Raw genomic sequence first — 13604 nt, forward strand, 5'->3', positions numbered from 1 at the left:
CGGCGAGGGATGCTTGGTCTCGACTGCTCTTCGTCGCGGTGGCTGCATATTTATGTCCTTCGCAGTCTCTGCAATTATCCTCGTGATTGCAATGTCCTCTCGGGAGATTGCACGCCTTCCTCGCTGCCTGAAGTCCCCGCATCCGTATCGCATCCCGCGATTGCAGTACACAGATCGAGGACTTCAGATCTCGGGAAGAGATCTGAGGGGCCCGTGAGGAACACCCCGTTGAAAAGGTGCCACTTTTGAAGAATGTGCTCAGGGGGAGCGGTCGTTCCCCCTGCTCCCCCTCTAGCTACGCCACTGGATCGCCACACTCCAGGTACACTGAGGGAGAATTTAGCATGGCCAATGCACCTAACCAGCACATCTTTCGGACTGTGGGAAGAAACTGGAGCACCCGGAGGAAACCCACGCAGAGAACGTGCAAATTCGGCACAGACAGTGACCCAAGCTGGGAATCGAACCCGGGACCCTGGCGCTGTGAGGCAGCAGTGCTAACCACTGTGCCACCATGCCGCCCATTTATTGCCCATCCCTAATTGCCCCTTGAAAAGGTGGTGATGAGTTGCCTTATTGAGCCACTGCAGTCCATGTGGTGTAGGTACACCCACAGTGCTGCTAGGGAGGGAGTTCCAAGATTTTGAGCCAACAACAATGACGGAATGGTGATATATTTCCAGGTCAGGATGGTGTGTGACTTGGAGAGGAACATCCAGGTGGCGGTGTTTGCATGTGTCTGCTGTCCTTGTCCTTTGATAGAGGTCACAGGTTGGAAGGTGCTGTTGAAGGAAGCTTGGTGAGTTGCTGCAGTGCATGTGATGGTATACACAGCTGCCATTGTGTGCCAGAGGTGGAGGGAATGAATGTGGTGGATGGGGTCCCAATTAAGGTGGCTGCTTTGTCCTGGATGGTGTCAAACTTCTTCAATGTTGGAGCTGCACTCATCCAGGAAAGTGGAGAGTATTCCATCATATCCTGACTTGTGCCATGTAGATGGTGGACAGGCTTTGGGGAGTTAGGAGATGAGTTACCCGCCACGGAATTCCCAGCCTCTCATCTGCTCTTGTCGAGACAGTATTGTTATGGCTCGTCCAGTTCAGTTTCTGATCAAAGTTAACCCCCAGAATTTTAACAGCATGGCCAGAATTTTCCAGCCCCACCCCTGGTAGCAACGTTCAAGGCGTACCTTGATAGACACATGAATGGGAGGCAAACAGAGGGTTAGAAACCACGTATCGGCGCAAGCTTGGTGGGCCGAAGGGCCAGCTCCTGTGGTGTATTGTTCTTTGTACGGTGTAAGCGGACTAAGCTTGTTCTTTGTTGCAATTCAGACGGGGCAAACTCACTTTCAGCAGTGGGAGCTGAGTAATTAATTAGATAATTGGTTTTAGGGGAGGCAGTAGCATAGTGGTATTGTCGCTGGACTAGTAATCCAGAGACCCAAGGCATTGCTCTGGGGACAAGGGTTCGAATCCCACCATGGCAGAAGGTGAAATTTAAATTCAATAAAAATCTGGAATTGAAAGTCTAATGATGACCATGAAACAATTGTCGATTGTCCTAAAAATAAAACCCATCTGGTTCACTAATGTCCTTTAGCAAAAGAAATCTGCCGTCCTTTCCCGATCTGGCCTACACATGACTCCGGAGCCACAGCAATGTGGTTGACTCTTAAAAGCCCTCAGGGATGGGCAGTAAATGCTGGCCCAGCCAGCGACGCCCATGTCCCATGAACGAATAAGTAAAAAAAAAAAATCAGGTTCCTGTAGCCCCAGTTCAGTTTTCTATAAATTCAGAGTCTTTAGTGCAGCCTCAGTGAACAGAGTGCAGCAAGGAACTGAGTGTAAGCTTGGAGTTTGGTAAGTGGGTGAGTTCAGTAATGAGGGGAAGGAGATGTTTGTTTCTCTTTGTCTTTTTCATCTTTCTCACCCTCTAGGATTGGTCCTTACTCTATTACAAGGAGAGGAGCTAGATGTTTGGTGAGAACCTGGTAAGTCGGTAAGTTCTACTCTATCCCTGATGTTTTAAAAGAGTGCACAATTTGGTAAAGTTAATAAAATATATAAAAAGCACCATAAGTAGGTAAATAATTTAATTAAATAATTATTTGAAACACATTAAGGATGGCTGGATAAGTGATGGGCCAAGGCTGCAGCATGTGGGAGCTCCTGGACCACAAACAGTAAGTGTCTGCGACTTGAGGAACTTTGGTTCAGAGTCATTGGAGTTCAGTAAGTGGAAGAGTTTAAATTGTACAGCTGAGCTGTAGACACTGATTTGATTTTGATTTGATTTGATTTGATTTATTATTGTCACATGTATTAGTATACAGTGAAAAGTATTGTTTCCTGCTCGCGATACGGACAGAGCATACCGTTCATAGAGAAGGGAAGGGGAGAGTGCAGAATGTAGTGTTACAGTCATAGCTAGGGCGTAGAGAAAGATCAACTTAATGCGAAAGTCTGACAGCAGCAGGGAAGAAGCTGTTCTTGAGTCGGTTGGTACGTGACCTCAGACTTTTCTATCTTTTTCCCGATGGAAGAAGGTGGAAGAGACAATGCCCGGGGCGCGTGGGGTCCTTATTTATGCTGGTCGCTTTGCCGAGGCAGCGGGAAGTGTAGACAGAGTCAATGGATAGGAGGCTGAGGCACATCTAGGAGATACCAAGATGCTTTTGTTTCAGGAGGTGATCACACCCCTTAGGATGGGGTCTTCTGATTTGTTAAGTGGTCAGGACAGGAGAGTGTGACTGTGAGTGAGACAGGTTAGGGTGGGAGTCGCAACCTCTGTAATTGTCCAACAGGTTTGAGTTCTGTCAGCTTGTTGGGATGGGAATGGGGCTACAGGCTGACTGATGAGCTGACTGACCATGGCATCATGATACAGGAACCCATTCAAGTGGGGGAAGCATGTAGTGGTAACATGGGACAGTATAGTGAGCTGGATTGACACTGTTCTATGGAGCATGGAGCAAGAGTCTAGATGGCTGAGTTGCTTGCCTCATGCCAGGGTTCGGGGCATCTGTTCAGGGTTGGAGAGGAACTTGCAATGGGAGGGGGAGGATCCAATGGTTGTGGTCTGTGTAGGTACCAACAACACAGGCAGGATGAGGAATTAGGTTCTGTACGGTCAGTATGAAGAGCTCGAGACCAAATTAAGAAGTGGAACCACAAAGGTGATCATTTTTGGATTATTGGACCACGGGCATATTGGCAAAGGACAAATAAGATTAGCCAAATGAATGTGTGGCTCAGAGACTGGTGTTGGAGAAGTGGGTTCCAGTTTGTGGGACTCTGGAACCAACTAGGAAAATTGGGATCTGTACAGTTGGGGTGGTCTACACCTCAACTGTACTGGGATTGACGTTCTAGTGAGTGCATAACTAAGGAAGTAGAGATGAGTTTTAAACTGGAGAGGGGGAGTGAACTGGCAAGGTATCAAATTTGGGAAGATGTGGTAAACCAAAGAATAAAGACAAGGCAAGAGAGAAAGGTATTAAACTGGGAAATGATAAACAGAGTACAAATTTAAGAGTAAATCAGCAGATAAGGCTAGATGATACATAAATAGTAAAAGGATAAAACTAAAGGTTCTGTATCTAAATGCACTTAGGATTGGAAATAAAACAGGTAAATTGAAAGTGCAAATAGAAATTAATAATGATTTGTAGGCATTACAGAGAACTAGCGACAGGATGACATAGATTGGGACCTGAGTATTAAATAGTATGTGACATTTAGGAAGGGCAGGAAGTTAAGAAAAGGTGGAGGGATGGCTCTATTAATTAATGATGGTATTAGCACATTGGAGAGGAATGACCTGAGTTCAGGAAACCAGGATGTAGAAGCGGTTTGGGTCAAGATGAGAAATGATAAAGACAAGAAGTCATGTGGTGGGATAGTGTACAGGCTCCCAAGTTGTAACTACACGGTAGGACAGAGTATAAATGAAGAGATAATGGGAGCTTGATAGAAAGGAACAGCGATAATCATGAGGGATTTTAATCTAGCATGGATGAGGAATTCACAGAATGTTTTTGGAATAGTTTCTTAGAACAGCATATTCTGGAGCCAACCAGAAAGAAGGCTATACTGGACCTGGTATATGCAATGAGATTGGATTAATCAATAACCTCATAGTGAAGGCATCTCCCCCCCCCCGATGGCCATCCCCAATCACTACCCCCCACCTCCCACTGCCACTCAGCCCGATTGCAGAGTGGCAGCGGGTCCCCCACCCCCATCGATCGCCTTTCATCAGGCCCTGCCCCCATTGGGCCCCACCCCCTTGGCACTGCCCTATGCCTGGCGAGCAGTGCCACGGTGCCCCTTGGGCAGTGCCAGGGGGCCCATGCTGGAATTGCCAAGGTGGCAATGCCCAGGGGGCATCTCCCCAGCGCCTGACCCTCTAGGGGGCCTCGATTGCTGCCCCCTTCACTCCAGCGGGGTTGGGCTGTCAGTCCCCGCAAGTGGGGAGCTACACTAAACCCTGCTGGAGTGAAATATCCCTGGCGGGGGTGGGGGGAGATTTCAGTCCCAGGCTTACTAATGAGACTCAAATACGTTGAAATTCTAATTTGAACAAATTATGCAGCTCCGTGACGATTTCTGGCAGGGAGTTGACGGAGCCGGAGATCTGGCTCCCGGAGATGCACAGAGGTTGTGCACCCAGTGGGGAGCTTGCGAAACGGCCTCTGCTCGAGTCTCCCGGCCTACTGCGTTACAAAAGCAACGCAGTGGGATGGGAGAATCACCCCCTCTGTGATTCCTAGTGCATGAATCACAAAAGGCTAATGTGCAGGAACAGCAAGTAACTAGGAATGCTAATAGAATGTTGTTGTTTATTGCTAGGGGAATTTATTATATGTTATGCTTCAGTTGTACAGGGCATTGATGAGACCTCATCTGAAGTATTATGTACAGCACTGGTCTCCTTATTTAAGGAAAGATACAAATAGATTAGAAGCAGTTGAGAGAAGGTTTACTAGACTAATATCAGGAATGGGCGGGTTGTTTTACGAGGAAAGGTTGGGGAGGTTAGATTTGTATCCATGAGAGTTTAGAAGAATAAGATGAGAACTTGGGGCGAATGGGATTAAAGGTTATGGGGAGAAAGCAGGATTAGGCTATTGAGTTGGATGATCAGCCATGATCGTAATGACTGGCGGAGCAGGCTCGAAGGACCAATTGGCCTCCTCCTGCTCCTATCTTCTATGTTTCTATGTTAACTTGATCAAAACCTTTAAGAACTGGAGCGGTATTGATGTGGAGAGGATGTTCCCTTACATGGGAGAATCTAGAACAAGGGGTCACTGTTTAAAAATCGGATTTGCCCATTTAAGACAGAGATTTTTTCTCTGAGGGCCGGGAGTCTCTGGAACTGTCTTGCTCAAAAGGCAGTGGAGGCAGAGTCTCCGAATATTTTTAAGGCAGAGCTAGATAGATTCTTGATTAACAAGGGAGGTGAAAGGTTATGAGGGGCAGGCAGGAACGTGGGGTTGGGGTAACAATCAGATCAGCCGTGATTTTATTGAATGATGGAGCAGGCTCGAGGAGCCGAGAGGCCCACTCTTCCTGAATCATGTGTTCATCTGAATGTCGGGTCAATGAGAATTGAATCGAATTTATGAAAGTGTAACTTTATGTTCCTAATCATCACAGAGTGTTTCAGAATCGAGAAATCTGGGACCATGCTCGTAAGACAGTATCAATGAGAAAAATAATTCAGTGACTGTCGGATGAAAACACAAACTCTTAAAATGAATTGGTAAGATACCTACTGGGCTTGATGTGTTGGTGAATAGCTCAGCTGTGTCTATGAAGCAATAAGTTATCTGCTCACTAGATGGAGCCAACACAGCATATAAACTTTGCTGCACGATGTAGCAGGAATAAAGTCATTGGATTAGAACACAAATAATTAATCAGGCCTTGGGCTCTCACAAGCTGTTAATTAATTTTTAATTCAGGATTTGATGTTGCCTCTTTATACTAAACACAAGAACTTGTTTTTCAAGTGAATGATTTGTATGCTGATGACATCACCATCAGTCTACTCCTTCACTGTTGCTAAATTATTGGGTTGCTTCTTCAATATTCTGTTCTGGATGAAGAGAAATTTACCCCCAGCGATTATTGGGGAGATTGAAGCCATTGTGTTTGGTCCCTGCTCCAAACTATGTTCCCTGACTACTGACCCCATCACTCCCTGGTAACAAGGTCAAAATCCTGGAATTCAGCACTGTGGGTGCACCTTTCTCATTCTTGCTTTCAGACCCCTCCTTGGCCTTGCCCCTCCCTATCTCTGTACTCTTGACCAATCCCACAACCCTCCGAGATATCTGCCCTCTTCCAACTCTGAACTCTTTTAAAAATTAATTTCTGTTATGTGGGTGTGGCTGGCTAGAGCAACATTTATTGCCCAGTGGAGAGTTTCCCCTGATTCCATTGACTCCAGTTTTGCTCGGGTTTATTGATGCCACACTCAATTAAAAGCTGCTTTGATGTCAAGGGCAATCACTCTCACCTCCAGCATTCAGCTCTTTTGTCTATGTTTGTAATGAGGTCAGGAGCTGAGTGACCCTGGTGGAACCCAAGTTGAGCGTCACTGAGGAGGTTATTGCTGAGTAAGTGCTGCTTGATAGTGCTTTTGATGACACCTTCCATCACTTTATTGATGATCAAGAATAGACTAATGGGTTGGTAATTGGCCAGGTTCGATTTGTCCTACTTTTTGTGTATAGGACATCCCTGGGCAATTTTCCACATTGCCAGCTAGATGTCGTCATTGTATCTGTACTGGAAGAGCTTGGCTAGGAGCGCAGCATGTTCTGGAGCACAAGTCTTCAGTATTATTGTGGAATATTGTCAGGACCCATAACCATTGCAATATCCAGTGCCTTCAGCCATTTCTTGATTTTACATGAAGTAAATTGAATTGGCTCAAGACTGTGATGCTGGGGACTTCCGGAGGAGGCCGAGATGGGATATCCTCTTGGCATTTTTGGCTGAAGGTTGTTGTAAATATTTCAGCACCGTGCTGGCCTTCCCATCATTGAGGACGGGGATATTTGTGGAGCCTCCTCCTCCAGTGAGTTGTTTAATTGTCCACCACCATTCACAACTGGATGTGGCAGGACTGCAGATGCATTGGTTGTGGAATCACTTTGCTCTGTCAATCACATGCTGTTTCCACTGTTTGGCAAGTAAGTAGTCCTGGGTTGTAGCTTCAGCAGGTTGACGCTACATTTTTAGGTGTGCCAGGTGCTGTACCTGGCATGCCTTCCTGAACTCTTCATTGAACCAGGGTTGACCCCCTGCCTTGGTGCTAATGGTAGAGTGGGGGATATGCTGGGGAATATGAGGTTCCAGATTGTGGTCGAGTACAATTCTGCTGCTGCTGTGGCCCATAGCACCTCGTGGATGCCCAATCATGAGTTGCTAGGTCTGTTGGAAATCTATCCCATTCAGTACTGTGGAGGTGCCACACAACACGACGGAGAGTATCCTCAACGTGAAGAGTTTTGAATTCCCAGTTAGAATTGCTCCACTGCTGGTGGCCTTGCCTTGGCCCCAAGCTCTGGAAATTCATCTACAACTCTCTCCTTCTGAACCTTTCCTCCATTAAATGACTGTCAAAAACTTACGGGCAGCACGGTAGCACAGTGGTTAGCACTGCTGCTTCACAGCTCCAGGGACCTGGGTTCGATTCCCGGCTTGGGACACTGTCTGTGTGGAGTTTGCACATTCTCCTCGTGTCTGCGTGGGTTTCCTCCGGGTGCTCCGGTTTCCTCCCACAGTCCAAAGATGTGCAGGTTAGGTTGATTGGCCATGCTAAATTGCCCCTTAGTGTCCTGGGATGCGTAGATTAGAGGGATTAGCGGGTAAAATATGTAGGGATGTGGGGGTAGGGCCTGGGTGGGATTATGGTCGGTGCAGACTCGAATGGCCTCTTTCTGCATTGTAGGGTTTCTATGATTTACCCTTTTTGACCAAGCTTTTGGGCATCTGGCCTAATGTCTCCTTATGTAGCTCAATGTCATACTTGATTTTATAATGTTCTTGTGAATCATCTTTAGATGTTTCTTTACGTTAGAGGCATTGCAAATATAAGTTGCTGCTGAAATGTCTTATAGTCATTTACCAGCCCTCTCTACTCTACACTCCATTTACGTCACCTTCACTCCTCCATGCACCAACTGGGTCAAGTTCCATTATTGGGACCTCAGCACTTAAACCAGACTGGCACTCCCAGTGAGCCACTGAGGGAATGGGGCAACACGGTGGCAGTGGTTAGCATTGCTGCCTCACAGAGCAAGGGACCTGTGTTAGATTCCCGGCTTGGGTGACTGTGTGGAGTTTGCACATTTTCCCTGCATCTACGTGGGTTTCCTCCGGGTGCTCAGGTTTCCTCCTACAGTCCAAAGATGTGCAGGTTAGGTTGATTGCCTACGCTAAATTGACCCAAGTGTCAGGGGGATTAGCAGGATAAATGTGTAGGATTACGGGAATAGGGCCTGGGTGGGATTGTGGTTGGTGCAAACTCAATGGGCCAAATGGCCTCCTTCTGCACTGTAGGGATTATATGGATTCGGTGAATGGTGCATTGGTGCATTGCCAGCATTCAGAAACCTGAGGTCCTGTCCCCTCTGTCGGATGAATGTGAAAGATCCCACAGCCAGTGTCAAAGACACACAGGGGCGTTCTGCTCAGTCCTTGATCAATACTTATCCCTCAATCAACATCACAAAACAACATTAAATGCTGAAGGAGAGGGGGGGCAATCAAGCGGGGGCTGCTTTTCCTGGATGGTGTCGAGCATCTTCGGTGTTCTCAGAGCTTCACTCATCCAGGCAAGTAGAGAGTATTCCAGCATGCTCCCCTCCATCTTAATGGCTCAAATCAGGAGTGTGACGGAATACTCTCCAATTGCCTGGATGGGTACAGCTCCAACAACACTAAGCAGCTTGACACCATCCAGGACAAAGCAGCCTGTTTGATTGGCACCCTCTCCACCCACTTTCACTATTCACTTCCTCCACCACTGATGCATAGTGTACCATGCATTTCGCCAAAGCTCCTTTTGACAGCGTCTTCCAAATCTGCGATCACAACCACTTGGAAGGATGTGGGCAGCAAATGCATGGGAACAACACCAACTGCAAGTCACACACCATCCTGACTTGGGATGTCGCTGGGTCAAAATCCTGGAACTTCCTTCCGAACAGCACCATGGATGTTCCTATAACACATGGACTGCAGCAGTTTGAGAATGCAGCTCACCGTCACCTTCCTGAGGACAATAAGGGATGGGCAACAAATGTTGGCCGGGCCAATGACACACTCATGCTGTGAATGAATTTTTTAAAAAACAGGCAGAGATGATGACTTTGGGTCAGACAAATGTCTCCTAATAGTTTTAATTCATTTAAAAGTTGCGGATATTTACAAGTTTTTTATACAGAGGGTGGTGGGTGCCTTGAACTCGCTGCCGGGGAAGGTAGTGGAAGCAGATACGATAGTGAGTTTTAAGGGGTATCTGGACAAATTCATGAATACGATAGGAATAGAGGGATATGGTCCCCGGAAGGGTAGGGGGTTTTAGTTCAGTCGGGCAGCATGGTCGGTGCAGGCTTGGAGGGCCGAAGGGCCTGTTCCTGTGCTGTAATTTTCTTTGTTCTTATTAACTATATCAGAAACTGAACATAAGAAATGGGAGCAAGAATAGACAATTTGGCCATTCGAGTCTGCTCCCCGTTCAATAAGATCATGGTTGATCTGATTGTGACCTTAACTCTATTGTTTTCCTTGTCCCTTTGAGCCCTCAACTCCCTTTTCCATCAAAAATATGTCTAACTTGAAGATTCATTGATCCACTGTTCTCTGGGGGAAGAGAATAATGCAACCATCTCTGGTAAAAAAGAATAAAGTCCATGGGGGGAAGCCGGTGAACCTGAGACGGTTGACGAGTCTTCGGGGGGGGGGGGCGAGATTTGGGGTGGTGATGGGCCTTCAGGTGGTGAGGTGCTGCTGAATCTATGAGATGGGGGATGGGACAAGGCCCACACAACGCGGCCCGGTTCTTGCTGCCACCTGACGGATCCACAGCCTTGGAGATAGAACCCTATAGAATCTCTACTGTTCAGAAGGAGGCTATTCGGCCCATCGAGTCTGCACCGACTCTCCAACAGAGCATCCTACCCAGGCCCATCCTAACCCCATAACTCCACACATTTTCCATGGCCAATCTACCCAACCCACACATCTTTGGACTGTGGGAGGAAACCGGAGTACCCGGAGGAAACCCAAGCAGACACGGGGAGAATGTGTAAACTTCGCACAAACAGTCACCCGAAGTCGGAATCGAACCTGGGTCTGTGGCGTTGTGAGGTAGCAGTCCTAACCACTCGCAGGACATCTCTGGATCCGTAAACCGGGAGGGCAGCCCCAGGCACAAGCGGCAAACCTTCCATTTGAAAAATAAGACGTTCCACTGAAACACCAGAAATCCAGGACGAAATGTGGCTCAGGCAGGCCTAACATGGGAAAAATTGGGCAGCATAGTGACACAGTGGTCAGCACTGCTGCCTCACAGTGCCAGAGACCCAGGTTCAATTCCCGGCTTGAGAGACTGTCTGTGCAAATTCTGCATGTTCTCCCCCTGTCTGGGTGGGTTTCCTCCAGTTGCTCCGATTTCCTTCCACACTCCAAAGATGCGCTGGTTAGGTGGAATAGCCATGGTAAATGCATGAGGTTACAGGGATAGGATGGGAGGGCCTGGGTAAGATGCTCTTTTGGAGAGTTGGTGCAGATTTGATGGGCTGAAGGGCTTCCTTCTGCACTTTAAGGATCCTATCAGTTAATGACAGGGCTGCATGGTTACTCTGGTGTGGAGTTGCCAGCGTTGGACTGGGGTAGGCACAGTAAGTCGTCTCACAACCTGGTGTTGTGAGACCACTTACTGTGGTTACTCTGGAACAGAATTCCAAAGATTAACCACCCTTAGAGAATACATTTCTCCTCATCTCCATGTTAAATGGAGGAATCGCTTATTTTCAAACTGTGCCCCATTATTCTAGATAGCTCCAGGAGGGGAAATGAAGAGCAGTGTCTCGATAGGATTGCTTAATATGTTACTGAGAGAAGGAAGGAAAGTCTCTTATTGGCCAGCATGTTGATTTCCATCCTTGATAAGCACAGAGAAAGAAAGAATTTCTTTTTTTGATTTGTGTTACAATTAAAACTGACTCTTTCTCTTAACACATTTCCTTCATTGGCAGCATGGTGGCACTGTGGTTAGCACTGCTGCCTCACAGTGCCAGGGACCTGGGTTTGATTCCTTGCTTGGGTCATTGTCTGTGCAGAGTTTGCACATTCTCCCCGTGTCTGCATGGGTTTCCTCCGGGTGCTCCGGTTTCCTCTGAAAGACGTGCTGGTTAGGGTGCATTGGCCGTGCTAAATTCTCCCTCAGTGTACCCGAACAGGTGCCGGAGTGTGACGACTGGGGGATTTTCACAGTAACTTCATTGCAGTGTTAATGTAAGCCCACTTATGGCACTAATAAATAAATTAAAAAATAAATTCTGCACTTTAAGGATGCTATGGATTAATGAATGGTTACTCTGGAACAGAATTCCAAAGATTAACTACCCCTGAGCAATACATTCCTCCTCATTTCCACATTCAATGGGGTATTTCCTATCTGTGCCCCATATAGTTCCGAATAGCCCCAGGAGTGTCCTCTTAGCCTGTCTGGGCTGCCTCCGCCTCACCCAAGATGGCGGCCGGCCGGTGCCGCGGACGCGCGATGTGAGGTCGCCCCGCCCATGGGTGGCGTCACTTCCGGCGGCGGTGCACGCGCCGCTCTGTCCGTCCGGCACTTCCGGCCGCGGGACGTCACTGCCGGTTTGCGATGGCGCAGCTCGGCCTGCTCCGCCTGAAGGCGCCGAACAAGGAGCCGCGGGAGCGGGAGCCCGGAGCCGGGCCCGGACCCAGCGCCACCGCCAAGCGCCGCAAGACCCAGCACCACAGCCTCACCCTCCGGCCTCCCGCCGCACCGGGACCCCCCGCGCTCCGCTACCCGGCCCCCGCCGCCCCCCTCCACTCGGTGCGGCCGCCGCCGCCGCCCTCCTCAGCGCCGGGCCCCGGCTCCGGGCCTCCCCCTGGTCCCGCCGCCGCCCCTCCCCCCTCCAGCACCGCACTCCCCAAGACCAAGAGTCCCAAAGAGAAGCACCTGCACCGGGACAAGGAGAAGAAGCACCGGCCGCGGAAAGAGAACAGCGACTGTCGCCCGCTGCCGAAAGGTGAGGGGGGAGGAGGGGGGTGTGTCCAACCCCAGTGTGTTGGGGAGGGGGGGTGTGTCCAACCCCAGTGTGTTGGGGAGGGGGGGTGTGTCCCACCCCAGTGTGTTGGGGAAGGGGGGGGTGTGTCCAACCCCAGTGTGTTGGGGAGGGGGGGTGTGTCCAACCCCAGTGTGTTGGGGAAGGGGGGGGTGTGTCCAACCCCAGTGTGTTGGGGAAGGGGGGGGTGTGTCCAACCCCAGTGTGTTGGGGAGGGGGGGTGTGTGTCCAACCCCAGTGTGTTGGGGAAGGGGGGGGGGTGTGTCCAACCCCAGTGTGTTGGGGAAGGGGGGGATGTGTCCAACCCCAGTGTGTTGGGGAGGGGGGGGGGTGTGTCCAACCCCAGTGTGTTGGGGAGGGGGGGGGGGTGTGTCCAACCCCAGTGTGTTGGGGAAGGGGGGGGTGTGTCCAACCCCAGTGTGTTGGGGAGGGGGGGGGGTGTGTCCAACCCCAGTGTGTTGGGGAAGGGGGGGGGGTGTGTCCAACCCCAGTGTGTTGGGGAGGGGGGGGGGTGTGTCCGACCCCAGTGTGTTGGGGAGGGGGGGGTGTGTCCGACCCCAGTGTGTTGGGGAGGGGGGGGGTGTGTCCAACCCCAGTGTGTTGGGGAAGGGGGGGGGTGTGTCCAACCCCAGTGTGTTGGGGAAGGGGGGGGGTGTGTCCAACCCCAGTGTGCTGGGGAAGGGGGGGTGTGTCCAGCCCCAGTGTGTTGGGGAAGGGGGGGTGTGTCCAACCCCAGTGTGCTGGGGAAGGGGGGGTGTGTCCAACCCCAGTGTGTTGGGGAAGGGGGGGTGTGTCCAACCCCAGTGTGCTGGGGAAGGGGGGGTGTGTCCAGCCCCAGTGTGCTGGGGAAGGGGGGGGGGGGGGGGGGGTGTGTGTCCAACCCCAGTGTGTTGGGGAACAGGGGGGGGTGTGTCCAACCCCAGTGTGTTGGGGAAGGGGGGGTGTGTCCAACCCCAGTGTGTTGGGGAAGGGGGGGGTGTGTCCAGCCCCAGTGTGTTGGGGAAGGGGGGGGTGTGTCCAGCCCCAGTGTGTTGGGGAAGGGGGGGGTGTCCAACCCCAGTGCGTTGGGGAGGGGGGGGTGTGTCCAGCCCCAGTGTGTTGGGGGAGGGGGGGTGTGTCCAACGCCAGTGTGTTGGGGAAGGGGGGGTGTGTCCAACCCCAGTGTGTTGGGGAAGCGGGGGTGTGTCCAACCCCAGTGTGTTGTGGAAGGGGGGGTGTGTCCAGCCCCAGTGTGTTGGGGAAGGGGGGGTGTGTCCAACCCCAG

The 13604-nt window shown here is 50.3% G+C and overlaps 1 protein-coding gene across 4 annotated transcripts in view; it reads left to right on the forward strand.

The window, feature by feature from the left end:
- The first annotated feature begins 11896 nt into the window (after positions 1–11896).
- LOC144511752 (lysine-specific demethylase 9-like) overlaps positions 11897–13604 on the forward strand; it is an 85518-nt gene continuing 83810 nt past the window's right edge. For all 4 annotated transcript variants that reach the window (XR_013500903.1, XM_078241989.1, XM_078241987.1 and 1 more), the window contains exon 1: positions 11897–12304. Coding sequence is in view for 3 of the 4 variants with exons in the window: in XM_078241989.1 (XP_078098115.1) it covers positions 11914–12304 (391 nt within the window). In the remaining variant the exon portion in view is untranslated. The remainder of the gene's footprint in view (positions 12305–13604) is intronic.

This window comes from Mustelus asterias, chromosome 25 (assembly GCF_964213995.1).
Source record: "Mustelus asterias chromosome 25, sMusAst1.hap1.1, whole genome shotgun sequence".
NCBI lineage: Eukaryota > Metazoa > Chordata > Chondrichthyes > Carcharhiniformes > Triakidae > Mustelus > Mustelus asterias.